General features: G+C 49.5%; 1 protein-coding gene across 1 annotated transcript in view; it reads left to right on the top strand.

The window, feature by feature from the left end:
* Window positions 1-27427, top strand: part of LOC142186851 (talin-1-like) — a 95518-nt gene that overhangs the window by 36478 nt on the left and 31613 nt on the right. Inside the window, 13 exon segments of the mRNA XM_075261382.1 lie at window positions 491-588; window positions 804-933; window positions 6198-6350; window positions 9859-10001; window positions 10077-10204; window positions 13132-13192; window positions 14604-14708; window positions 15481-15636; window positions 15708-15809; window positions 16755-16831; window positions 20067-20247; window positions 20915-21028; window positions 21448-21499. Of these exon segments, the coding sequence (XP_075117483.1) occupies window positions 491-588; window positions 804-933; window positions 6198-6350; window positions 9859-10001; window positions 10077-10204; window positions 13132-13192; window positions 14604-14708; window positions 15481-15636; window positions 15708-15809; window positions 16755-16831; window positions 20067-20247; window positions 20915-21028; window positions 21448-21499 (1500 nt within the window).

The raw sequence follows: 27427 nt of genomic DNA, 5'->3' as shown, positions 1-27427 counted from the left end.
GGGTGAAGATTTTTGGCTCAGTGGTGGGATCTCCGAGGTGAAGATTTTTGGCTCAGTAGTAGGATCTCCGAGGTGAAGATTTTTGGCTCAGTGGTGGGATCTCCAGGGTGAAGATTTTTGGCTCAGTAGTAGGATCTCCGAGGTGAAGATTTTTGGCTCAGTGGTGGGATCTCCGGGGTGAAGATTTTTGGCTCAGTGATGGGATCTCCAGGGTGAAGATTCTTGGCTCAGTGGTGGGATCTCCAGGGTGAAGATTCTTGGCTCAGTGGTTGAAAGGAGAGAGATCTGTGGTTTTGAAACGTGAAGCGGGTTGGGGGCAAATGAATTTAGTAGAGGTCTCTGCACCTCGTTAGGGAAGGTCCTGTGGGGTCTTGTTCTGGTGAGGATACTCCAGTTTCCAGGTTCTATGGTATATGATTTTTGGGTCCCTTCCGCTTTATGTCAGACGGATGGGGAGATTTTGTTCTGAACTGTGACTTTCATTTTTCAGCCAATGACTTCGGTCTCTTCTTGTCCGATGAGGATCCCAAGAAAGGAATCTGGCTGGAGGCCGGGAAGGCCCTGGACTATTATATGTTACGGAATGGGGTGAGTGTGCGTCTCATGTGAGTGACCAATCCTACGTGTGGCACCTTTAGATGAACATTGATTCTGTATACCTTGTTTTGTCCTATTGTCATGCCACCCCACCCCTGCCTCTGTCCTGGTAGATTTTCTGCCCCCAGCCTTGTTCTGGATGTGTGTGCATCAGTTATGTGATCTCTCCCCTCATAGTGGTCTCCATGATTCTCCTCTCTTCACAGGACACCTTAGAGTACAGGAAGAAACAGCGTCCCCTAAAGATTCGGATGTTGGATGGGACAGTGAAAACTGTCATGGTGGATGACTCCAAGACTATGAGTGACCTGCTGATGACAATCTGTGCCCGTATTGGTAAGTCTAGCATCAGGTATCTCCTCTTACAGAGGGGCAAGATTGGCTGCTAAAAGGAGTACAGATGAATCCTGGACGGGTCCTCATTAATATCAGTGGTGGCAAGGCCATAGTGCGGGACCTCAGTAGTATCACTGGAGGATGGGCTGTGGTGTGGGACCTTGGTAGTATCACTGGAGGAAGGGCTGTAATGCGGGACCTCGGTAGTATCACTGGAGGATGGGCCGTAGTGCGGGACCTCAGTAGTATCACTGGAGGATAGGCTGTGGTGTGGGACCTCACAAGTATCACTGGAGGATGGGCACATAGTGCGGGACCTTGGTAGTATTACTGGAGGATGGGCCGTAGTGCGGGACCTCAGTAGTATCACGGGAGGATGGCATATAGTGAGGGACCTCAGTAGTATCACTGGAGGATGGGCCATAGTGCGAGACCTCAGTAGATAGTATCACTGGAGGATGCGCTGTAGTGCAGGATATCGGTAGTATCACTGGAGGATGGGCTGTAGTGCGGGACCTCGGTAGTATCACTGGAGGATGGGCTGTAGTGCGGGACCTCGGTACTATCACTGGAGGATGGGCTGTAGTGCTGACCTCGGTAGTATCACTGGAGGATGGGCTGTAGTGCTGACCTCGGTAGTATCACTGGAGGATGGGCTGTAGTGCTGATCTCGGTAGTATCACTGGAGGATGGGCTGTAGTACTGACCTCGGTAGTATCACTGGAGGATGGGCTGTAGTGCTGACCTCGGTAGTATCACTGGAGGATGGGCTGTAGTGCAGGATATCGGTAGTATCGTTGGAGGATGGGCTGTAGTGCTGACCTCGGTAGTATCACTGGAGGATGGGCTGTAGTGCTGACCTCGGTAGTATCACTGGAGGATGGGCTGTAGTGCTGACCTCGGTAGTATCACTGGAGGATGGGCTGTAGTGCAGGATATCGGTAGTATCACTGGAGGATAGGCTGTAGTGCTGACCTCGGTAGTATCACTGGAGGATGGTACATAGTGAGGGACCTCGGTAGTATCACTGGAGGATGGGCTGTAGTGCAGGATATCGGTAGTATCACTGGAGGATAGGCTGTAGTGCTGACCTCGGTAGTATCACTGGAGGATGGTACATAGTGAGGGACCTCGGTAGTATCACTGGAGGATGGCACATAGTGCTGACCTCGGTAGTATCATTGGAGGATGGGCTGTAGTGCTGACCTCGGTAGTATCACTGGAGGATGGGCTGTAGTGCTGACCTCTGTAGTATCACTGGAGGATGGGCTGTAGTGCTGACCTCGGTAGTATCACTGGAGGATGGGCTGTAGTGCGGGACCTCGGTAGTATCACTGGAGGATGGCACATAGTGCGAGACCTCGGTAGTATCATTGGAGGATGGGCTGTAGTGCTGACCTCAGTAGTATCATTGGAGGATGGGCTGTAGTGCTGACCTCGGTAGTATCACTGGAGGATGGGCTGTAGTGCGGGACCTCGGTAGTATCACTGGAGGATGGGCTGTAGTGCTGACCTTAGTAGTATCATTGGAGGATGGGCTGTAGTGCTGACCTCGGTAGTATCACTGGAGGATGGGCTGTAGTGCTGACCTCGGTAGTATCATTGGAGGATGGGCTTTAGTTCTGACCTCGGTAGTATCACTGGAGGATGGCTGTAGTGCAGGATATCGGTAGTATCACTGGAGGATGGGCTGTAGTGCGAGACCTCGGTAGTATCATTGGAGGATGGGCTCATAGATTATAAGCTCTTGCGAGCAGGGCCCTCAGGGCCATTGTGTGAAATGACTTTCTTTGTAATGTATCTTTCTGTCTGTATTTGAACCCTACAAATTGTACAGCGCTGTGGAATATGTTGGCACTATATAAATAAAATTTATTATTATTATTATTATTAGCTGTAGTGCGGGACCTCGGTAGTATCATTGGAGGATGGGCTGTAGTGCTGACCTCGGTAGTATCATTGGAGGATGGGCTGTAGTGCTGACCTCGGTAGTATCACTGGAGGATAGGCTGTAGTGCTGACCTCGGTAGTATCACTGGAGGATGGGCTGTAGTGCTGACCTCGGTAGTATCACTGGAGGATAGGCTGTAGTGCAGGATATCGGTAGTATCACTGGAGGATGGGCTGTAGTGCTGATCTCGGTAGTATCATTGGAGGATGGGCTGTAGTGCGGGACCTCGGTAGTATCACTGGAGGATGGGCTGTAGTGCTGACCTCGGTAGTATCACTGGAGGATGGGCTGTAGTGCTGACCTCGGTAGTATCATTGGAGAATGGGCTGTAGTGCGGGACCTCGGTAGTGTCACTGGAGGATGGGCTGTAGTGCGGGACCTCAGTAGTATCATTGAAGGATGGGCTGTAGTGCTGACCTCGGTAGTATCACTGGAGGATGGGCTGTAGTGCTGACCTCGGTAGTATCACTGGAGGATGGGCTGTAGTGCTGATCTCGGTAGTATCACTGGAGGATGGGCTGTAGTGCTGACTTCGGTAGTATCACTGGAGGATGGGCTGTAGTGCTGACCTCGGTAGTATCATTGGAGGATGGGCTGTAGTGCTGACCTCGGTAGTATCACTGGAGGATGGGCTGTAGTGCTGACCTCGGTAGTATCACTGGAGGATGGGCTGTAGTGCTGACCTCGGTAGTATCACTGGAGGATGGGCTGTAGTGCGGGACCTCGGTAGTATCATTGGAGGATGGGCTGTAGTGCGGGACCTCGGTAGTATCATTGGAGGATAGGCTGTAGTGCTGACCTCGGTAGTATCATTGGAGAATGGGCTGTAGTGCTGACCTCGGTAGTATCATTGGAGAATGGGCTGTAGTGCGGGACCTCGGTAGTGTCACTGGAGGATGGGCTGTGGTGCGGGACCTCAGTAGTATCATTGAAGGATGGGCTGTAGTGCTGATCTCGGTAGTATCACTGGAGGATGGGCTGTAGTGCGGGACCTCGGTAGTATCATTGGAGGATGGGCTGTAGTGCGGGACCTCGGTAGTATCATTGGAGGATAGGCTGTAGTGCTGACCTCGGTAGTATCATTGGAGAATGGGCTGTAGTGCTGACCTCGGTAGTATCATTGGAGGATGGGCTGTAGTGCGGGACCTCAGTAGTATCATTGAAGGATGGGCTGTAGTGCTGACCTCGGTAGTATCACTGGAGGATGGGCTGTAGTGCTGATCTCGGTAGTATCACTGGAGGATGGGCTGTAGTGCTGACCTCGGTAGTATCATTGGAGGATGGGCTGTAGTGCTGACCTCGGTAGTATCACTGGAGGATGGGCTGTAGTGCTGACCTCGGTAGTATCACTGGAGGATGGGCTGTAGTGCTGACCTCGGTAGTATCACTGGAGGATGGGCTGTGGTGCTGATCTCTGTAGTATCACTGGAGGATGGGCTGTAGTGCTGACCTCGGTAGTATCACTGGAGGATGGGCTGTAGTGCTGACCTCGGTAGTATCACTGGAGGATGGGCTGTGGTGCTGACCTCGGTAGTATCATTGGAGGATGGGCTGTAGTGCTGACCTCGGTAGTATCACTGGAGGATGGGCTGTAGTGCTGACCTCGGTAGTATCACTGGAGGATGGGCTGTAGTGCTGACCTCGGTAGTATCACTGGAGGATGGGCTGTAGTGCTGACCTCGGTAGTATCACTGGAGGATGGGCTGTAGTGCTGACCTCGGTAGTATCACTGGAGGATGGGCTGTAGTGCTGACCTCGGTAGTATCACTGGAGGATGGGCTGTAGTGCTGACCTCGGTAGTATCACTGGAGGATGGGCTGTGGTGCTGACCTCGGTAGTATCATTGGAGGATGGGCTGTAGTGCTGACCTCGGTAGTATCACTGGAGGATGGGCTGTAGTGCTGACCTCGGTAGTATGATGGGTTGTATTACAGTTCTTGAGTAACTACCCCGGGTGCTGTTCCCTCAGATGTTCCGCTATGACCCCTCGGTAGACGTGCCCCATGTTATTGTTCACTTGTGTTTCCACCGTCCAGGTATCACCAATTATGATGAATATTCTTTGGTGCTGTGGTGCTGATCTCTGTAGTATCACTGGAGGATGGGCTGTAGTGCTGATCTCGGTAGTATCACTGGAGGATGGGCTGTAGTGCTGACCTCGGTAGTATCACTGGAGGATGGGCTGTAGTGCTGACCTCGGTAGTATCACTGGAGGATGGGCTGTGGTGCTGACCTCGGTAGTATCATTGGAGGATGGGCTGTGGTGCTGACCTCGGTAGTATCATTGGAGGATGGGCTGTAGTGCTGACCTCGGTAGTATCACTGGAGGATGGGCTGTGGTGCTGACCTCGGTAGTATCATTGGAGGATGGGCTGTAGTGCTGACCTCAGTAGTATCATTGGAGGATGGGCTGTAGTGCTGACCTCGGTAGTATCACTGGAGGATGGGCTGTAGTGCTGACCTCGGTATTATCACTGGAGGATGGGCTGTGGTGCTGACCTCGGTAGTATCATTGGAGGATGGGCTGTAGTGCTGACCTCGGTAGTATCATTGGAGGATGGGCTGTAGTGCTGACCTCGGTAGTATCATTGGAGGATGGGCTGTAGTGCTGACCTCGGTATTATCACTGGAGGATGGGCTGTAGTGCTGACCTCAGTAGTATCATTGGAGGATGGGCTGTAGTGCTGACCTCGGTAGTATCACTGGAGGATGGGCTGTAGTGCTGACCTCGGTAGTATCACTGGAGGATGGGCTGTGGTGCTGACCTCGGTAGTATCACTGGAGGATGGGCTGTAGTGCTGACCTCGGTAGTATCATTGGAGGATGGGCTGTAGTGCTGACCTCGGTAGTATCACTGGAGGATGGGCTGTGGTGCTGACCTCGGTAGTATCACTGGAGGATGGGCTGTAGTGCTGACCTCGGTAGTATCACTGGAGGATGGGCTGTGGTGCTGACCTCGGTAGTATCACTGGAGGATGGGCTGTAGTGCTGACCTCGGTAGTATCACTGGAGGATGGGCTGTAGTGCTGACCTCGGTAGTATCACTGGAGGATGGGCTGTGGTGCTGACCTCGGTAGTATCACTGGAGGATGGGCTGTGGTGCTGACCTCGGTAGTATCACTGGAGGATGGGCTGTAGTGCTGACCTCAGTAGTATCACTGGAGGATGGGCTGTAGTGCTGACCTCGGTAGTATGATGGGTTGTATTACAGTTCTTGAGTAACTACCCCGGGTGCTGTTCCCTCAGATGTTCCGCTATGACCCCTCGGTAGACGTGCCCCATGTTATTGTTCACTTGTGTTTCCACCGTCCAGGTATCACCAATTATGATGAATATTCTTTGGTGCGGGAACTGCTGGAAGAGAAGAAGGAAGAAGTGACCGGAACCCTGAAGAGAGACAAAACCCTTCTGAGAGACGACAAGAAAATGGAGAAATTAAAGCAGAAGCTCCACACAGATGACGAGCGTGAGTATCTGATGTGACCCATGGGGCGAGCCTGACGGGAGAGTCTGATGTGACCCATGGGGCGAGCCTGACGGGAGAGTCTGATGTGACCCATGGGGCGAGCCTGACGGGAGAGTCTAACGTGACCCATGGGGCGAGCCTGACGGGAGAGTCTAATGTGACCCATGGGGCGAGCCTGACGGGAGAGTCTGATGTGACCCATGGGGCGAGCCTGACGGGAGAGTCTGATGTGACCCATGGGGCGAGCCTGACGGGAGAATCTAATGTGACCCATGGGGCGAGCCTGACGGGAGAGTCTGATGTGACCCATGGGGCGAGCCTGACGAGAGAGTCTAATGTGACCCATGGGGCGAGCCTGACGAGAGAGTCTAATGTGACCCATGGGGCGAGCCTGACGGGAGAGTCTAATGTGACCCATGGGGCGAGCCTGACGAGAGAGTCTAATGTGACCCATGGGGCGAGCCTGACGGGAGAGTCTGATGTGACCCATGGGGCGAGCCTGACGGGAGAGTCTGATGTGACCCATGGGGCGAGCCTGACGGGAGAATCTAATGTGACCCATGGGGCGAGCCTGACGGGAGAGTCTGATGTGACCCATGGGGCGAGCCTGACGGGAGAGTAGTGGACGCCCCTGAGCCTGCAGTCCTCTCGGGGTAACCTGTTGTCTCTGATCTTGTAGTGGATAGTTTTGGGGTACAGTAGTGGAGGCTCCTGCAGTCCTCTCGGGGTGACCTGTTGTCTCTGATCTTGTAGTGGATAGTTTTGGGGTACAGTAGTGGAGGCTCCTGCAGTCCTCTCGGGGTAACCTGTTGTCTCTGATCTTGTAGTGGATAGTTTTGGGGTACAGTAGTGGAGGCTCCTGCAGTCCTCTCGGGGTAACCTGTTGTCTCTGTTCTTGTAGTGGATAGTTTTGGGGTACAGTAGTGGACGCTCCTGCGCCTGCAGTCCTCTCGGGGTAACCTGTTGTCTCTGTTCTTGTAGTGAATAGTTTTGGGGTACAGTAGTGGAGGCTCCTGCAGTCCTCTCGGGGTAACCTGTTGTCTCTGTTCTTGTAGTGGATAGTTTTGGGGTACAGTAGTGGAGGCTCCTGCAGTCCTCTCGGGGTAACCTGTTGTCTCTGATCTTGTAGTGGATAGTTTTGGGGTACAGTAGTGGAGGCTCCTGCAGTCCTCTCGGGGTGACCTGTTGTCTCTGATCTTGTAGTGGATAGTTTTGGGGTACAGTAGTGGAGGCTCCTGCAGTCTTCTCGGGGTAACCTGTTGTCTCTGATCTTGTAGTGGATAGTTTTGGGGTACAGTAGTGGAGGCTCCTGCAGTCCTCTCGGGGTAACCTGTTGTCTCTGATCTTGTAGTGGATAGTTTTGGGGTACAGTAGTGGACGCTCCTGCAGTCCTCTCGGGGTGACCTGTTGTCTCTGTTCTTGTAGTGGATAGTTTTGGGGTACAGTAGTGGAGGCTCCTGCAGTCCTCTCGGGGTAACCTGTTGTCTCTGATCTTGTAGTGGATAGTTTTGGGGTACAGTAGTGGAGGCTCCTGCAGTCCTCTCGGGGTAACCTGTTGTCTCTGTTCTTGTAGTGGATAGTTTTGGGGTACAGTAGTGGACGCTCCTGCGCCTGCAGTCCTCTCGGGGTAACCTGTTGTCTCTGTTCTTGTAGTGAATAGTTTTGGGGTACAGTAGTGGAGGCTCCTGCAGTCCTCTCGGGGTAACCTGTTGTCTCTGATCTTGTAGTGGATAGTTTTGGGGTACAGTAGTGGAGGCTCCTGCAGTCCTCTCGGGGTAACCTGTTGTCTCTGATCTTGTAGTGGATAGTTTTGGGGTACAGTAGTGGAGGCTCCTGCAGTCCTCTCGGGGTGACCTGTTGTCTCTGATCTTGTAGTGGATAGTTTTGGGGTACAGTAGTGGAGGCTCCTGCAGTCCTCTCGGGGTAACCTGTTGTCTCTGATCTTGTAGTGGATAGTTTTGGGGTACAGTAGTGGAGGCTCCTGCAGTCCTCTCGGGGTAACCTGTTGTCTCTGATCTTGTAGTGGATAGTTTTGGGGTACAGTAGTGGACGCTCCTGCAGTCCTCTCGGGGTGACCTGTTGTCTCTGTTCTTGTAGTGGATAGTTTTGGGGTACAGTAGTGGAGGCTCCTGCAGTCCTCTCGGGGTAACCTGTTGTCTCTGATCTTGTAGTGGATAGTTTTGGGGTACAGTAGTGGACGCTCCTGCAGTCCTCTCGGGGTAACCTGTTGTCTCTGATCTTGTAGTGGATAGTTTTGGGGTACAGTAGTGGACGCTCCTGCAGTCCTCTCGGGGTGACCTGTTGTCTCTGATCTTGTAGTGGATAGTTTTGGGGTACAGTAGTGGAGGCTCCTGCAGTCCTCTCGGGGTAACCTGTTGTCTCTGATCTTGTAGTGGATAGTTTTGGGGTACAGTAGTGGAGGCTCCTGCAGTCCTCTCGGGGTGACCTGTTGTCTCTGATCTTGTAGTGGATAGTTTTGGGGTACAGTAGTGGACGCTCCTGCAGTCCTCTCGGGGTGACCTGTTGTCTCTGATCTTGTAGTGGATAGTTTTGGGGTACAGTAGTGGAGGCTCCTGCAGTCCTCTCGGGGTAACCTGTTGTCTCTGTTCTTGTAGTGGATAGTTTTGGGGTACAGTAGTGGAGGCTCCTGCAGTCCTCTCGGGGTGACCTGTTGTCTCTGATCTTGTAGTGGATAGTTTTGGGGTACAGTAGTGGAGGCTCCTGCAGTCCTCTCGGGGTAACCTGTTGTCTCTGTTCTTGTAGTGGATAGTTTTGGGGTACAGTAGTGGAGGCTCCTGCAGTCCTCTCGGGGTAACCTGTTGTCTCTGTTCTTGTAGTGGATAGTTTTGGGGTACAGTAGTGGACGCTCCTGCAGTCCTCTCGGGGTGACCTGTTGTCTCTGATCTTGTAGTGGATAGTTTTGGGGTACAGTAGTGGAGGCTCCTGCAGTCCTCTCGGGGTGACCTGTTGTCTCTGTTCTTGTAGTGGATAGTTTTGGGGTACAGTAGTGGACGCTCCTGCAGTCCTCTCGGGGTAACCTGTTGTCTCTGTTCTTGTAGTGGATAGTTTTGGGGTACAGTAGTGGAGGCTCCTGCAGTCCTCTCGGGGTGACCTGTTGTCTCTGATCTTGTAGTGGATAGTTTTGGGGTACAGTAGTGGAGGCTCCTGCAGTCCTCTCGGGGTAACCTGTTGTCTCTGTTCTTGTAGTGGATAGTTTTGGGGTACAGTAGTGGACGCTCCTGCAGTCCTCTCGGGGTAACCTGTTGTCTCTGTTCTTGTAGTGGATAGTTTTGGGGTACAGTAGTGGAGGCTCCTGCAGTCCTCTCGGGGTGACCTGTTGTCTCTGATCTTGTAGTGGATAGTTTTGGGGTACAGTAGTGGAGGCTCCTGCAGTCCTCTCGGGGTAACCTGTTGTCTCTGTTCTTGTAGTGGATAGTTTTGGGGTACAGTAGTGGACGCTCCTGCAGTCCTTTCAGGGTAACCTCTCGTCTGCGTCTCTGTCTTGCAGTGAACTGGCTCGATCCAGGTCGGACGTTGCGTGAACAAGGGGTGGATGAGAACGAGACTCTTCTCCTGAGACGTAAGTTCTTCTACTCTGACCAGAACGTGGACTCCCGGGACCCAGTGCAGCTCAATCTCCTGTATGTGCAGGTCAGTGTAATTCCCCCCTCCCCCATACCTGCCTGATTTGGGGTTTGTCCTTACCACCTGTGTCCTCTCCTCTAGGCTCGGGACGACATTCTGAACGGTTCGCATCCAGTCTCCTTTGACAAGGCCTGTGAATTTGCCGGGTACCAGTGTCAGGTGCAGTTCGGGCCACACAATGAGATGAAGCACAAGCCTGGATTCCTGGAGTAAGTGAGGTGGATGATGAGGGGGGTTGTCCGACTTTGTGGCGTCCCCCAATGGTGAACCACAGCAGTGCAATGATAATTCCACTTACCCCATCCCTAGCAGATTTGTATCTGGCGGCGTGTGCCGCTCCTGTATAATACGGCGTGTGCCGCTGCTGTATAATACGGGGTGTGCCGCTCCTGTACAATACGGCGTGTGCCGGTCCTGTATAATACGGGGTGTGCCGGTCCTGTATAATACGGGGTGTGCCGGTCCTGTACAATACGGGGTGTGCCGGTCCTGTATAATACGGCGTGTGCCGCTCCTGTACAATACGGGGTGTGCCGCTCCTGTACAATACGGCGTGTGCCGGTCCTGTATAATACGGGGTGTGCCGCTCCTGTATAATACGGGGTGTGCCGCTCCTGTACAATACGGGGTGTGCCGCTCCTGTACAATACGGGGTGTGCCGGTCCTGTACAATACGGGGTGTGCCGGTCCTGTACAATACGGGGTGTGCCGGTCCTGTACAATACGGGGTGTGCCGCTCCTGTATAATACGGGGTGTGCCGCTCCTGTACAATACGGGGTGTGCCGCTCCTGTACAATACGGCGTGTGCCGGTCCTGTATAATACGGGGTGTGCCGCTCCTGTATAATACGGGGTGTGCCGGTCCTGTACAATACGGGGTGTGCCGGTCCTGTACAATACGGGGTGTGCCGGTCCTGTACAATACGGGGTGTGCCGCTCCTGTACAATACGGGGTGTGCCGCTCCTGTACAATACGGGGTGTGCCGCTCCTGTACAATACGGGGTGTGCCGGTCCTGTACAATACGGGGTGTGCCGGTCCTGTATAATACGGGGTGTGTCGCTCCTGTATAATACGGGGTGTGCCGCTCCTGTACAATACGGGGTGTGCCGCTCCTGTACAATACGGGGTGTGCCGCTCCTGTACAATACGGGGTGTGCCGGTCCTGTATAATACGGGGTGTGTCGCTCCTGTATAATACGGGGTGTGCCGCTCCTGTACAATACGGGGTGTGCCGCTCCTGTACAATACGGGGTGTGCCGCTCCTGTACAATACGGGGTGTGCCGGTCCTGTACAATACGGGGTGTGCCGGTCCTGTATAATACGGGGTGTGCCGCTCCTGTACAATACGGGGTGTGCCGGTCCTGTACAATACGGGGTGTGCCGCTCCTGTACAATACGGCGTGTGCCGCTCCTGTACAATACGGCGTGTGCCGCTCCTGTACAATACGGCGTGTGCCGCTCCTGTACAATACGGGGTGTGCCGCTCCTGTACAATACGGCGTGTGCCGGTCCTGTACAATACGGGGTGTGCCGCTCCTGTATAATACGGGGTGTGCCGGTCCTGTATAATACGGGGTGTGCCGGTCCTGTACAATACGGGGTGTGCCGGTCCTGTACAATACGGGGTGTGCCGGTCCTGTACAATACGGGGTGTGCCGGTCCTGTACAATACGGGGTGTGCCGCTCCTGTACAATACGGGGTGTGCCGCTCCTGTACAATACGGGGTGTGCCGCTCCTGTACAATACGGGGTGTGCCGCTCCTGTACAATACGGGGTGTGCCGCTCCTGTACAATACGGGGTGTGCCGCTCCTGTACAATACGGGGTGTGCCGGTCCTGTACAATACGGGGTGTGTCGCTCCTGTATAATACGGGGTGTGCCGCTCCTGTACAATACGGGGTGTGCCGCTCCTGTACAATACGGGGTGTGCCGCTCCTGTACAATACGGGGTGTGCCGGTCCTGTACAATACGGGGTGTGCCGGTCCTGTACAATACGGGGTGTGCCGGTCCTGTACAATACGGCGTGTGCCGCTCCTGTACAATACGGCGTGTGCCGCTCCTGTACAATACGGCGTGTGCCGGTCCTGTACAATACGGGGTGTGCCGCTCCTGTACAATACGGGGTGTGCCGCTCCTGTACAATACGGGGTGTGCCGCTCCTGTACAATACGGGGTGTGCCGGTCCTGTACAATACGGGGTGTGCCGCTCCTGTACAATACGGGGTGTGCCGGTCCTGTACAATACGGGGTGTGCCGCTCCTGTACAATACGGGGTGTGCCGCTCCTGTACAATACGGGGTGTGCCGCTCCTGTACAATACGGGGTGTGCCGCTCCTGTACAATACGGGGTGTGCCGCTCCTGTACAATACGGGGTGTGCCGCTCCTGTACAATACGGGGTGTGCCGCTCCTGTACAATACGGGGTGTGCCGCTCCTGTACAATACGGGGTGTGCCGCTCCTGTACAATACGGGGTGTGCCGCTCCTGTACAATACGGGGTGTGCCGCTCCTGTACAATACGGCGTGTGCCGCTCCTGTACAATACGGGGCGTGCCGCTCCTGTACAATACGGGGCGTGCCGCTCCTGTACAATACGGGGCGTGCCGCTCCTGTACAATACGGGGCGTGCCGCTCCTGTACAATACGGGGCGTGCCGCTCCTGTACAATACGGGGCGTGCCGCTCCTGTACAATACGGGGCGTGCCGCTCCTGTACAATACGGGGCGTGCCGCTCCTGTACAATACGGGGCGTGCCGGTCCTGTACAATACGGGGCGTGCCGCTCCTGTACAATACGGGGCGTGCCGCTCCTGTACAATACGGGGCGTGCCGCTCCTGTACAATACGGGGCGTGCCGCTCCTGTACAATACGGGGCGTGCCGCTCCTGTACAATACGGGGCGTGCCGCTCCTGTACAATACGGGGCGTGCCGCTCCTGTACAATACGGGGCGTGCCGCTCCTGTACAATACGGGGCGTGCCGCTCCTGTACAATACGGGGCGTGCCGCTCCTGTACAATACGGGGCGTGCCGCTCCTGTACAATACGGGGCGTGCCGCTCCTGTACAATACGGGGCGTGCCGCTCCTGTACAGCTGTTTGGGATATTCACTAAATCTCGTTCTTTTTTTCAGATTAAAAGATTTTTTGCCTAAAGAATATATAAAGCAGAAGGGGGAGCGGAAGATCTTCATGGTGAGTGTGATGTGTGTGTGTGTGTGTGACAGGAGGGGTGTGTGTGTGTGACAGGCGGTGTTAGTGTGTGTGTGACAGGAGGGGTGTTTGTGTGTGTAACAGGCGGTGTTAGTGTGTGTGGGACAGGCGGTGTATGCGTGTGTGTGTGACAGGCGATGTGTGTGCGTGTGTGACAGGCAGTGTGTGTGTGTGGCAGGTGGTGTGTGTGTGTGTGTGACAGGCGGTGTATGTGTGTGTGTGACAGGCAGTGTGTGTGGCAGGTGGTGTGTGTGTGTGACAGGTGGTGTGTGTGTGTGACAGGTGGTGTGTGTGTGTGACAGGTGGTGTGTGTGTGACAGGTGGTGTATGGGTGTGTGTGTGACAGGCGGTGTGTGTGACAGGCGGGGTGTGTGTGTGACAGGCGGTGTGTGCATGACAGGCGGTGTATGTGTGTGTGTGACAGGCGGTGTATGTGTGTGTGTGGCAGGCGGTGTGTGTGTGTGCGTGACAGGCGGTGTGTGTGTGTGACAGGCGGTGTATGTGTGTGACAGGCGGTTTATGTGTGTGTGACAGGCAATGTATGTGTGTGTGTGTGACAGGCAGTGTGTGTGTGACAGGAGGGGTGTTTGTGTGTGACAGGCGGTGTTAGTGTGTGTGACAGGCGGTGTGTGTGTGTGTGTGACAGGCAGTGTGTGTGTGTGTGACAGGCGGGGTGTATGTGTGTGACAGGCGGGGTGTATGTGTGTGACAGGCAGTGTGTGTGTGTGGCAAGCGGTGTGTATGTGTGTGACAGGCGGTGTATGTGTGTGACAGGCGGTGTGTGTGTGTGACAGGTGGTGTGTGTGACAGGTGGGGGGGGTGTGACAGGCGGTGTGTGCATGACAGGCGGTGTATGTGTATGTGTGTGTGTGACAGGCAGTGTGTGTGGCAGGCGGTGTGTGTGTGCGTGACAGGCGGTGTATGTGTGTGTGTGACAGGCGGTGTATGTGTGTGACAGGCGGTTTATGTGTGTGTGACAGGCAATTTATGTGTGTGTGTGACAGGCAGTGTGTGTGTGACAGGAGGGGTGTGTGTGTGTGACAGGCGGTGTTAGTGTGTGTGTGTGACAGGCGGTGTTAGTGTGTGTGTGTGATAGGCGGTGTTAGTGTGTGTGTGTGACAGGCAGTGTGTGTGTGTGTGACAGGCGGTGTGTGTGACAGGCGGTGTGTGTGTGTGACAGGCGGTGTGTGTGTGACAGGCGGTGTGTGTGTGTGTCACCGGTGTATGTGTGTGTGACAGGCGGTGTGTGTGTGTGTCACCGGTGTATGTGTGTGTGACAGGCGGTGTGTGTGTGTGTCACCGGTGTATGTGTATGTGTGTGTGACAGGCGGTGTGTGTGTGACAGGTGATGTTTATTGCGTGTGCTTGCGGTCTCACGCCTCTGTCTTTGCAGTCTCACAAGCAGTGCGGTAATATGAGTGAGATAGAAGCCAAGGCTCGCTATGTGAAGCTGGCGCGCTCCCTGAAGACGTACGGGGTCTCCTTCTTCCTGGTGAAGGTGAGCAGTGCATGCCTTGTATCCTGCAGAGGGCGCCACCTCTGGGCTCTGAGTGATATCACTAATGTGAACGAAAACCCCATAATAGTATGTAAGACGCCTTCCATGTGTCACCCTGGGCCCTTACCCCCCTCCCCCCAATATGGCGCTGCATACGTCTCTTCTAAGCCACACCCCATTTATTTTGGTCTTTTGCCCTGGTCACATGATCCCCATCATTAAAGAGGACCTTTCACCACTTTTGGGCACATGCAGTGTTATATACTGCCAGAAAGCTGACAGTGCTCTGAATTCAGCGCACTGTCGGCTTTCCTGATCTGTGCCCGGTGTGAAGAGCTTACGGTCCGGTACCGTAGCTCTTCTATGGTCAGAAGGGCGTTTCTGACCATTAGCCAGGAACGTCCTTCTGCCTCGCGGCGCCAATCGCGCTGTGCTGTGAGAGCCGGGAGGAACGCCCCCTCCCTCTGCTCACAGCGCTCGTCCATAGACGAGCATTATCAGGAGCGGGAGGGGGGCGTTCCTCCCCGCTCCACAGCACAGCGCGATAGGCGCCGCGAGGCAGAAGGACATCTCTGGCTAATGGTCAGAAACGCCCTTCTGACTGTAAAGCGCTACGGTACCGGGACCGATAGCGCTTTACACCGGGCACGGATCGGGAAAGCCGACAGTGCGCTGAATTCAGAGCACTGTCAGCTTTCTGGCAGTATATAACACTGCATGTGCCCAAAAGTGGTGAAAGGTCCTCTTTAACCCTAATGGTGTCATCTTCTAGGAAAAGATGAAGGGTAAGAACAAGCTGGTGCCGCGTCTTCTGGGCATCACCAAGGAGTGCGTCATGAGGGTGGACGAGAAGACCAAGGAGGTGATCCAGGAGTGGAACCTGACCAACATCAAACGCTGGGCGGCCTCCCCCAAGAGCTTCACCCTGGTCAGTATCATGGCCGCTCTGTCCTGCCGCCCCCTGGGGTGACCTCTGCTGACTCTGTTTATTGGCCATAGGACTTTGGAGACTATCAGGACGGCTACTACTCTGTGCAGACCACTGAAGGAGAGCAGATCGCACAGCTCATCGCCGGCTACATCGACATCATCCTGAAGAAGGTGACGGCGCCCTCTGCTCCCTCCTCCTCATGTTCTCACTGCTTGTCCACCGGGGGTTATCAGGAGCTGACTGGGTAGACTGTACGGCAGTGAGCGAAGGCAGCCGTACCCCCCCCCCCCCCCCATATTCACTGCAGCCGTAACCCCCCATATTCACTGCAGCCGTAACCCCCCCCCCATATTCACTGCAGCCGTAACCCCCCCATATTCACTGCAGCCATAGCCCCCCCCATATTCACTGCAGCCATAACCCCCCATATTCACTGCAGCCGTAACCCCCCCCCATATTCACTGCAGCCGTAACCCCCCCCATATTCACTGCAGCTGTAACCCCCCCATATTCACTGCAGCCATAACCCCTCCACATTCACTGCAGCCATAACCCCCCATATTCACTGCAGCCATAACCCCCCATATTCACTGCAGCCGTAACCCCCCCATATTCACTGCAGCCGTAACCCCCCCATATTCACTGCAGCCGTAACCCCCCCATATTCACTGCAGCCGTAAACCCCCCCCCCATATTCACTGCAGCCGTAACCCCCCCATATTCACTGCAGCAGTAACCCCCCCCATATTCACTGCAGCCATAACCCCCCCATATTCACTGCAGACATAACCCCCCCATATTCACTGCAGCAATAACCCCCCCCATATTCACTGCAGACATAACCCCCCATATTCACTGCAGCCATAACCCCCCCATATTCACTGCAGCCATAACCCCCCCATATTTACTGCAGCCATAACCCCCCCATATTCACTGCAGCCATAACGCCCCATATTCATTGTAGTAATAACCCCCCAATATTTACTCCAGTCATTACCCCTTCCCCATACTCATTACAGCGATAACTACCCCCCCATTTTAGCTGCAGCCATATCCCCCATATTTGCCGCTGCCTCTACCACTTGTATTATTGGCTTCTGTTCTTCTCTATTTAGAAAAAGAGCAAAGATCACTTTGGGTTGGAGGGAGACGAGGAGTCGACGATGTTGGAGGATTCTGTTTCACCAAAGAAGTAAGAAGTCTGCAAAGAAGGAGCCGCTGACTGTATTGTAGACCGAAACCTCCTGCCAAATCAGTGCCCACCATGCTGACACAGGGAGAAAAGGACTCAAAGCAGAAAAATATCCACCGCCCCCTGATAATTACATGACTGGAACATTACTGAGTCATAGCAAACCGACACCACACTACCTTACTGTATACCAAGTGTCTCTTATATTACTACACTGACAGACTGCCCCCTATCTACAGGAATAGAACTGCTATAATACTACTCCTATGTACAGGAATATAACTACTATAATACTGCTCCTATATAAAAGAATATAACTACTATAATACTACTCCTATGTACAAGAATATAACTACTATAATACTACCTCCTATGTACAAGAATATAACTACTATAATACTACCTCCTATGTACAAGAATATAACTACTATAATACTGCCCCTATGTACAAGAATATAACTACTATAATACTGCCTCCTATGTACAAGAATATAACTACTATAATACTACTCCTATGTACAAGAATATAACTACTATAATACTACTCCTATGTACAAGAATATAACTACTATAATACTACTCCTATGTACAAGAATATAACTACTATAATACTGCTCCTATGTATAAGAATATAACTACTATAATACTGCTCCTATGTACAAGAATATAACTACTATAATACTACTCCTATGTACAAGAATATAACTACTATAATACTACCTCCTATGTACAAGAATATAACTACTATAATACTACTCCTATGTACAAGAATATAACTACTATAATACTACTCCTATGTACAAGAATATAACTACTATAATACTGCTCCTATGTACAAGAATATAACTACTATAATACTACTCCTATGTACAAGAATATAACTACTATAATACTACTCCTATGTACAAGAATATAACTACTATAATACTGCTCCTATGTATAAGAATATAACTACTATAATACTACCTCCTATATACAAGAATATAACTACTATAATACTGCTCCTATGTACAAGAATATAACTACTATAATACTGCCCTTATGTACAAGAATATAACTACTATAATAGTGCTCCTATGTATAAGAATATAACTACTATAATACTGCTCCTATGTATAAGAATATAACTACTATAATACTACCTCCTATATACAAGAATATAACTACTATAATACTACTCCTATGTACAAGAATATAACTACTATAATACTGCTCCTATGTATAAGAATATAACTACTATAATACTACCTCCTATATACAAGAATATAACTACTATAATACTACTCCTATGTACAAGAATATAACTACTATAATACTGCCCCTATGTACAAGAATATAACTACTATAATACTACTCCTATGTACAAGAATATAACTACTATAATACTACTCCTATGTACAAGAATATAACTACTATAATACTACTCCTATGTACAAGAATATAACTACTATAATACTACCTCCTATGTACAAGAATATAACTACTATAATACTGCCCCTATGTACAAGAATATAACTACTATAATACTGCTCCTATGTACAAGAGTATAACTACTATAATACTACTCCTATGTACAAGAATATAACTACTATAATACTACCTCCTATGTACAAGAATATAACTACTATAATACTGCCCCTATGTACAAGAATATAACTACTATAATACTACCTCCTATGTACAAGAATATAACTACTATAATACTACTCCTATGTACAAGAATATAACTACTATAATACTACTCCTATGTACAAGAATATAACTACTATAATACTACTCCTATGTACAAGAATATAACTACTATAATACTACCTCCTATGTACAAGAATATAACTACTATAATACTGCTCCTATGTACAAGAGTATAACTACTATAATACTACTCCTATGTACAAGAATATAACTACTATAATACTACTCCTATGTACAAGAATATAACTACTATAATACTGCTCCTATGTACAAGAGTATAACTACTATAATACTACTCCTATGTACAAGAATATAACTACTATAATACTACCTCCTATGTACAAGAGTATAACTACTATAATACTACTCCTATGTACAAGAATATAACTACTATAATACTACCTCCTATGTACAAGAATATAACTACTATAATACTGCCCCTATGTACAAGAATATAACTACTATAATACTACCTCCTATATACAAGAATATAACTACTATAATACTACTCCTATGTACAAGAATATAACTACTATAATACTACTCCTATGTACAAGAATATAACTACTATAATACTACTCCTATGTACAAGAATATAACTACTATAATACTACTCCTATGTACAAGAATATAACTACTATAATACTGCCCCTATGTACAAGAATATAACTACTATAATACTGCTCCTATGTACAAGAATATAACTACTATAATACTGCTCCTATGTACAAGAATATAACTACTATAATACTACTCTTATGTACAAGAATATAACTACTATAATACTACCTCCTATGTACAAGAATATAACTACTATAATACTACCTCCTATATACAAGAATATAACTACTATAATACTACTCCTATGTACAAGAATATAACTACTATAATACTACTCCTATATACAAGAATATAACTACTATAATACTACTCCTATGTACAAGAATATAACTACTATAATACTGCTCCTATGTACAAGAATATAACTACTATAATACTGCTCCTATGTACAAGAATATAACTACTATAATACTACCTCCTATGTACAAGAATATAACTACTATAATACTACCTCTATGTACAAGAATATAACTACTATAATACTACTCCTATATACAAGAATATAACTACTATAATACTGCTCCTATGTACAAGAATATAACTACTATAATACTGCTCCTATGTACAAGAATATAACTACTATAATACTACCTCCTATGTACAAGAATATAACTACTATAATACTACCTCTATGTACAAGAATATAACTACTATAATACTACTCCTATATACAAGAATATAACTACTATAATACTGCTCCTATGTACAAGAATATAACTACTATAATACTACTCCTATGTACAAGAATATAACTACTATAATACTGCTCCTATATACAAGAATATAACTACTATAATACTGCTCCTATGTACAAGAGTATAACTACTATAATACTGCTCCTATGTACAAGAATATAACTACTATAATACTGCTCCTATGTGCTGGTATATAATTACTATAATACCGTCTCATGTTTCCCCAGGTCCACTCTTCTTCAGCAGCAGTTTAACCAGGTTGGTAAGGTGGAGCACGGCTCGGTGGCCCTGCCGGCTATCATGCGTTCTGGGGCCGGGGGTCCTGAGAATTTCCAGGTGGGCTCGATGCCTCAGGCTCAGCAGCAGATCACCAGTGGACAGATGCATTGGGGCCATATGCCACCGCTGGTAAGGACTGCGCCTGTTGTGTTGTACATTAGTCAGTGTGCGACTTCCCATACCTGTTATTGGTCTGCGGGTTTAGATCCGGCCAGTTTCTTTCCCATTATGTTGGGCTCTCCGCGACATAATCCTGTATGTGGGTACTGATTGGGGGGCGGGGGGGGGGGGGTGTTGTACTGTGTGGGGGTGTAGAGTGCGGAATTATATCCTGTATGGATTTTACTACAGGGCTATGTACTGAGGGGGCTCATTATAGTGGTGGGGATACTGTGTGGGGTGTAGTGAAGGGGGAGGGGGGTTAATACTGTGGGGGTACGGGGGGCGGGAAGTGGTTATTATACTGTGGGGGCTACTGAAGGGTGGGGGGTGGGTTATTATACTGGGGGCGGGGGTTATTGTACTGGGGGGCCATTATACTGCCTGCAATGCTTAGGGTTAGTATCTGACATTCCCAATTGATGGTGCAGGGTCTGTGGTCCTCTATATAGTGACTGGCCCCCTCTCTGTACACTATGTGTGGTGCCAACTGTATCCAGGGCTTATTTTTTGAGAAACAGGGTCATTATTCTGTGGGGGGTTCTGAGTGGGATCACAAGGTTAAAGGTGGTAGCCAGGGATTGGTGGGGGCGCCCTATACGACTAACCCCCCCCTCTCTGGTTCTGGCTCTTGCAGACCTCGGCCCAGCAGGCTCTGACCGGCACCATCAACTCCAGCATGCAGGCGGTGAACGCCGCTCAGGCCACCCTCGAGGACTTTGACACTCTGCCCCCTCTTGGGCAGGATGCGGTAAGTACAGGCAGCGGGCGGTACCCCACCGTACGCGGGGCTCCTCCTCCTCCTCATATACATGTATGCATGATTAGCACATTACAGTATGCTGGTGTAAGGATGTGTATATACGAGTATGTGTATGTATATATATCTATGTGTGTGTATGTATATATGTGTATGTATATACAGTACGGACCAAAAGTTTGGCCCCACCTTCTCACTCGCAGAGTTTTCTGTATTTCCATGACTATGACAGTTGTAGATGACACTGAGGTCAGACATGTGGGATTATAGACTTACCAAACAGTCTGACACCACTGACAATCTGTCTTCTATTCTCACTCCCTTTTGCTTTGATTCCTGCTTTGCACACTCTTGGCATTCTCTTGATGAGCTCCATGAGGTAGTCACCGGGAATGGTTCTCACTTCACAGGTCTGCCATGCTGTCAGGTGTAATAAGTGGGATTTCTTGCCTTATAAATGGGGTTGGGCCCATCAGTTGTTTTGTGCAGAAGTCAGGTGGATACACAGCTGATAGTCCGACTGAATAGACTCTTAGAATTTGTATTATGGCAAGAAAAAATCAGCTAAGTAAAGAAAAACCAGTGTCCATCATTACTGTAATACATGAAGGTCAGTCAGTCCGAAACATTGGGAAAACTTTGAAAGTGTCACCGGGTGCAGTTGCAAAATCCATCAAGCGCTACAAAGAAACTGGCTGACATGAGGACCAAGGAAGACCAAGAGTCACCTCTGCTGCAGAGGATGAGGACCGCCCTAGGAAAGGAAGACCAAGAGTCACCTCTGCTCCGGAGGATGAGGACTGCCCCAGGAAAGGAAGACCAAGAGTCACCTCTGCTGCGGAGGATGAGGACTGCCCCAGGAAAGGAAGACCAAGAGTCACCTCTGCTGCGGAGGATGAGGACCGCCCCAGGAAAGGAAGACCAAGAGTCACCTCTGCTGCGGAGGATGAGGACTGCCCCAGGAAAGGAAGACCAAGAGTCACCTCTGCTGCGGAGGATGAGGACCGTCCCAGGAAAGGAAGACCAAGAGTCCCCTCAGCTGCGGAGTATAAGGACCGCCCCAGGAAAGGAAGACCAAGAGTCCCCTCAGCTGCGGAGTATAAGGACCGCCCCAGGAAAGGAAGACCAAGAGTCACCTCTGCTGCGGAGGATGAGGACCGCCCCAGGAAAGGAAGACCAAGAGTCACCTCTGCTGCGGAGGATGAGGACCGCCCCAGGAAAGGAAGACCAAGAGTCACCTCTGCTGCGGAGGATAAGGACCACCCCAGGAAAGGAAGACCAAGAGTCACCTCTGCTGCGGAGGATGAGGACCGCCCCAGGAAAGGAAGACCAAGAGTCACCTCTGCTGCGGAGGATGAGGACCGCCCCAGGAAAGGAAGACCAAGAGTCACCTCTGCTGTGGAGGATATGTTCATCAGAAATCGCAGCAGCTCAGATTAGAGAGCAGGTCAATGCCGCACAGAGGTCTAGCAGCAGACACATCTCTACAATAACTGGTAAGAGGAGACTTTGTGCAGCCGCCGCCTTCATGGTAAAATAGCTGCTAGAAAACCACTGCTAAGGACCAGCAACAAGCAGAAGAGACCACAAGGAATGGACATTAGACCAGTGGAAATCTGTGCCAAGGTCTGATGAGTCCAGATGTGAGATCTTTGGTTCCAACCAGCGTGTCTTTGGTAAACGAATGGAGTCTACATGGCTGGTTCCCACCGTGAAGCCTGGAGGAGGAGGTGTGATGGTGTGGGGGGGCCAAGCTGGGGACACTGTTGGGGATTTATACTGGACCAGCATGGTTACCGCGGCATGCTATTCCATCCGGACAATGACCCCAAACACCTCCAGGCTGTGACCAAGAAGGAGAGTGATGGGGGGCTACACCAGATGACCCGGCCTCCACAGTCACCAGACCTGAACCCAATCCAGATGGTTTGGGGTGAGCTGGACCGCAGAGTGAAGGGAAAAGGGCCAACAAGTGCTAAGCATCTCTGGGAACTCCTTCAAGACTGTTGGAAGACCATTCCCGGTGACTACCTCATGGAGCTCATCAAGAGAATGCCAAGATTGTACAAAGCAGGAATCAAAGCAAAAGGAAGCGAGAATAGAAGACAGATTGTCAGTGGTGTCACACTGTTTGGTAAGTCTATAATCCCACATGTCTGACCTCAGTGTCATCTACAACTGTCATAGTCATGGAAATACAGAAAACTCTGCGAGTGAGAAGGTGCGGCCAAACTACTGGTCTGAACTGTATATGTGTGCGCGTATATGTGTGTGTGTATGTGTGTATAGAAGTGTATGTATGTAGATCAGGGATTCCTTACTGTTGCTTTGCCCCTTTATACTCTTCCTCAGGTTCTGGTGACCTAAAGTAAAGTAAATATTTGATCTGCAGGTTCCTAAAGTAAATCCTATAGTATCTCCCTCTTCTATAGAACACTCCACCCTATAATAGGGCCCCTTATAGATAAGATTTCCTTTATTATAATACCGCCCTTTATTCATGGTATAGCATAGCACGGCATAGGATAGGACAGCATAGCACGGCATAGGACAGCACGGCATAGGATAGGACGGCATAGCACGGCACAGCATGCACAGCATAGGATAGGACAGCATAGCACGGCATAGGACAGCACGGCACAGCATAGCACGGCATAGGATAGGACAGCATAGCACGGCATAGGACAGCACGGCACAGCATAGGATAGGACAGCATAGCACGGCATAGGACGGCACGGCACAGCATAGCACGGCATAGGATAGGACAGCATAGCACGGCATAGGATAGGACAGCACGGCATAGGACAGCACGGCACAGCATAGCACGGCATAGGATAGGACAGCATGCACAGCATAGGATAGGACAGCATAGCACGGCATAGGACAGCACGGCACAGCATAGGATAGGACAGCATAGCACGGCATAGGACAGCACGGCACAGCATAGGATAGGACAGCATAGCACGGCATAGGACAGCACGGCACAGCATAGGATAGGACAGCATAGCACGGCATAGGACAGCACGGCACAGCATAGCACGGCATAGGATAGGACAGCATAGCACGGCATAGGATAGGACAGCACGGCATAGGACAGCACGGCACAGCATAGCACGGCATAGGATAGGACAGCATAGCACGGCATAGGATAGGACAGCACGGCATAGGACAGCACGGCACAGCATAGCACGGCATAGGATAGGACAGCATAGCACGGCATAGGACAGCACGGCACAGCATAGCACGGCATAGGATAGGACAGCACAGCACGCACAGCGTAGGACCGCACAGGACAGCAAAGGATAGGACAGCATAGCACGGCACAGCATAGGATAGGACAGCACAGCATAGGATAGGATAGCACGGCATAGGATAGGACAGCACGTCACAGCACAGGACAGCAGGGCATAGGATAGGACAGCACAGTATAGGACCGCACCGGACAGCACGGCACAGCACAAGACAGCACAGAACAGCAGGGCATAGGACAGGGCAGCACAGCATAGGATAGGACAGCAGGGCATAGGATAGCAGGGCACAGCATAGGACCGGATAGGACAGCACGGCATAGGACAGCACAACACAGCATAGCATAGGACCGGACAGGACAACACGGCACAGCATAGGACCGCACAGGACAGCACTCAGGAATGGACAGGACCGCACAGGACAGCACTCAGGAATGGACAGGACCGCACAGGACAGCACTCAGGAATGGACAGGACCGCACAGGACAGCACTCAGGAATGGACAGGACCGCACAGGACAGTACTCAGGAATGGACAGGACCGCACAGGACAGCACTCAGGATAGCATAAGACAACACAGGACTCTGGACAGGACAGCACAGCACTCAGGACTCAGCACAGCGATACAGCTGTAGAGCTCCTGGGATTCAAGTCATCAGGAGCTAAATCAGGCTAAATCAGACCCCATGCTTTTGATCCTAGGGGCCCCTTTGGGGACAGGGGCCCAGGTGGGCAGTTGTCCATCGAACCCCCCCCCCCCCCTCCCCCCCAGATGACCCCAGTGCAAAGGTTGTTGGACCCCTAAAGGGGTTGCAACCAACAAGTTGAGAACCGCTGCTGTGTGTGTGTATATAACTATAAGTACGTATGACTATAGTATTACATTATATTGGTGTATATATGACTATAGTATTATATTGGTGTATACAGTCCTATGAAAAAGTTTGGGCACCCCTATTAATCTTAATCATTTTTTGTTCTAAATATTTTGGTGTTTGCAGCAGCCATTTCAGTTTGATATATCTAATAACTGATGGACACAGTAATATTTCAGGATTGAAATGAGGTTTATTGTACTAACAGAAAATGTGCAATATGCATTAAACCAAAATTTGACCGCTGCAAAAGTATGGGCACCCTTATCATTTTATTGATTTGAATTCCCCTAACTACTTTTTACTGACTTACTGAAGCACAAAATTGGTTTTGTAACCTCAGTGAGCTTTGAACTTCATAGCCAGATGTATCCAATCATAAGAAAAGGTATTTAAGGTGGCCAATTGCAAGTTGATCTCCTATTTGAATCTCCTCTGAAGAGTGGCATCATGGGCTACTCAAAACAACTCTCAAATGATCTGAAAACAAAGATTGTCCAACATAGTTGTTCAGGGGAAGGATACAAAAAGTTGTCTCAGAGATTTAACTTGTCAGTTTCCACTGTGAGGAACATAGTAAGGAAATGGAAGAGCACAGGGACAGTTCTTGTTAAGCCCAGAAGTGGCAGGCCAAGAAAAATATCAGAAAGGCAGAGAAGAAGAATGGTGAGAACAGTCAAGGACAATCCACAGACACCTCCAAAGAGCTGCAGCATCATCTTGCTGCAGATGGTGTCACTGTGCATCGGTCAACTATACAGCGCACTTTGCACAAGGAGAAGCTGTATGGGAGAGTGATGAGAAAGAAGCCGTTTCTGCACGTACGCCACAAATAGAGTTGCCTGAGGTATGAAAAAGCACATTTGGACAAGGCAGCTTCATTTTGGAAACAAAGATTGAGTTGTTTGGTTATAAAAAAAGGCGTTATGCATGGCGTCCAAAAAGAAACAGCATTCCAAGAAAAACACATGCTACCCACTGTAAGATTTGGTGGAGGTTCCATCATGCTTTGGGGCTGTGTGGCCAATGCCGGCATCGGGAATCTTGGTAAAGTTGAGAGTCGCATGGATTCCACTCAGTATCAGCAGATTCTTGAGAATAATGTTCAGGAATCAGTGACGAAGTTGAAGTTACGCCGGGGATGGATATTTCAGCAAGACAATGATCCAAAACACCGCTCCAAATCCTCAGGCATTCATGCAGAGGAACAATTACAATGTTCTGGAATGGCCATCCCAGTCCCCAGACCTGAATATCATTGAATATCTGTGGGATGATTGGAAGCGGGCTGTCCATGCTCGGCCACCATCTAACTTAACTGAACTTGAATTGTTTGTCCAAAATACCTTTATCCAGGAACTGATTAAAAGCTACAGGAAGCGACTAGAGGCTGTTATCTTTGCAAAAGGAGGATGTACTAAATATTAATGTCACTTTTCTGTTGAGGTGCCCATACTTTTGCACCGGTCAAATTTTGGTTTAATGCATATTGCACATTTTCTGTTAGTACAATAAACCTCATTTCAATCCTGAAATATTACTGTGTCCATCAGTTATTAGATATATCAAACTGAAATGGCTGCTGCAAATACCAAAATATTTAGAACTAAAAATGATTAAGATTAATAGGGGTGCCCAAACTTTTTCATAGGACTGTATATGACTATAGTATTATATTGGCGTATATGACGTATGTCTATAGTATTACATTATATTGGTGTATATATGACGTATGATTACAGTATTACATTATATTGGTGTATATATGACGTATGACTATAGTATTGTATTGTATTATATTGGCGTATATATGACGTATGTCTATAGTATTATATTGGTGTATATATGACGTATGACTATAGTATTACATTATATTGGTGTATATATGACGTATGATTACAGTATTACATTATATTGGTGTATATATGACGTATGATTACAGTATTACATTATATTGGTGTATATATGACGTATGACTATAGTATTGTATTGTATTATATTGGCGTATATATGACGTATGTCTATAGTATTATATTGGTGTATATATGATGTATGACTATAGTATTGTATTGTATTATATTGGCGTATATATGACGTATGTCTATAGTATTATATTGGTGTATATATGACGTATGATTACAGTATTACATTATATTGGTGTATATATGACGTATGATTACAGTATTACATTATATTGGTGTATATATGACGTATGATTACAGTATTACATTATATTGGTGTATATATGACGTATGATTACAGTATTA

The sequence above is a fragment of the Leptodactylus fuscus genome, unplaced genomic scaffold (genome assembly GCF_031893055.1).
Source record: "Leptodactylus fuscus isolate aLepFus1 unplaced genomic scaffold, aLepFus1.hap2 HAP2_SCAFFOLD_122, whole genome shotgun sequence".
In the NCBI taxonomy this organism is placed as follows: Eukaryota; Metazoa; Chordata; class Amphibia; order Anura; family Leptodactylidae; genus Leptodactylus; species Leptodactylus fuscus.
The sequence above is the reverse complement of the archived record's forward strand: the minus strand, read 5'-3'. Positions and strand labels throughout refer to the sequence as shown.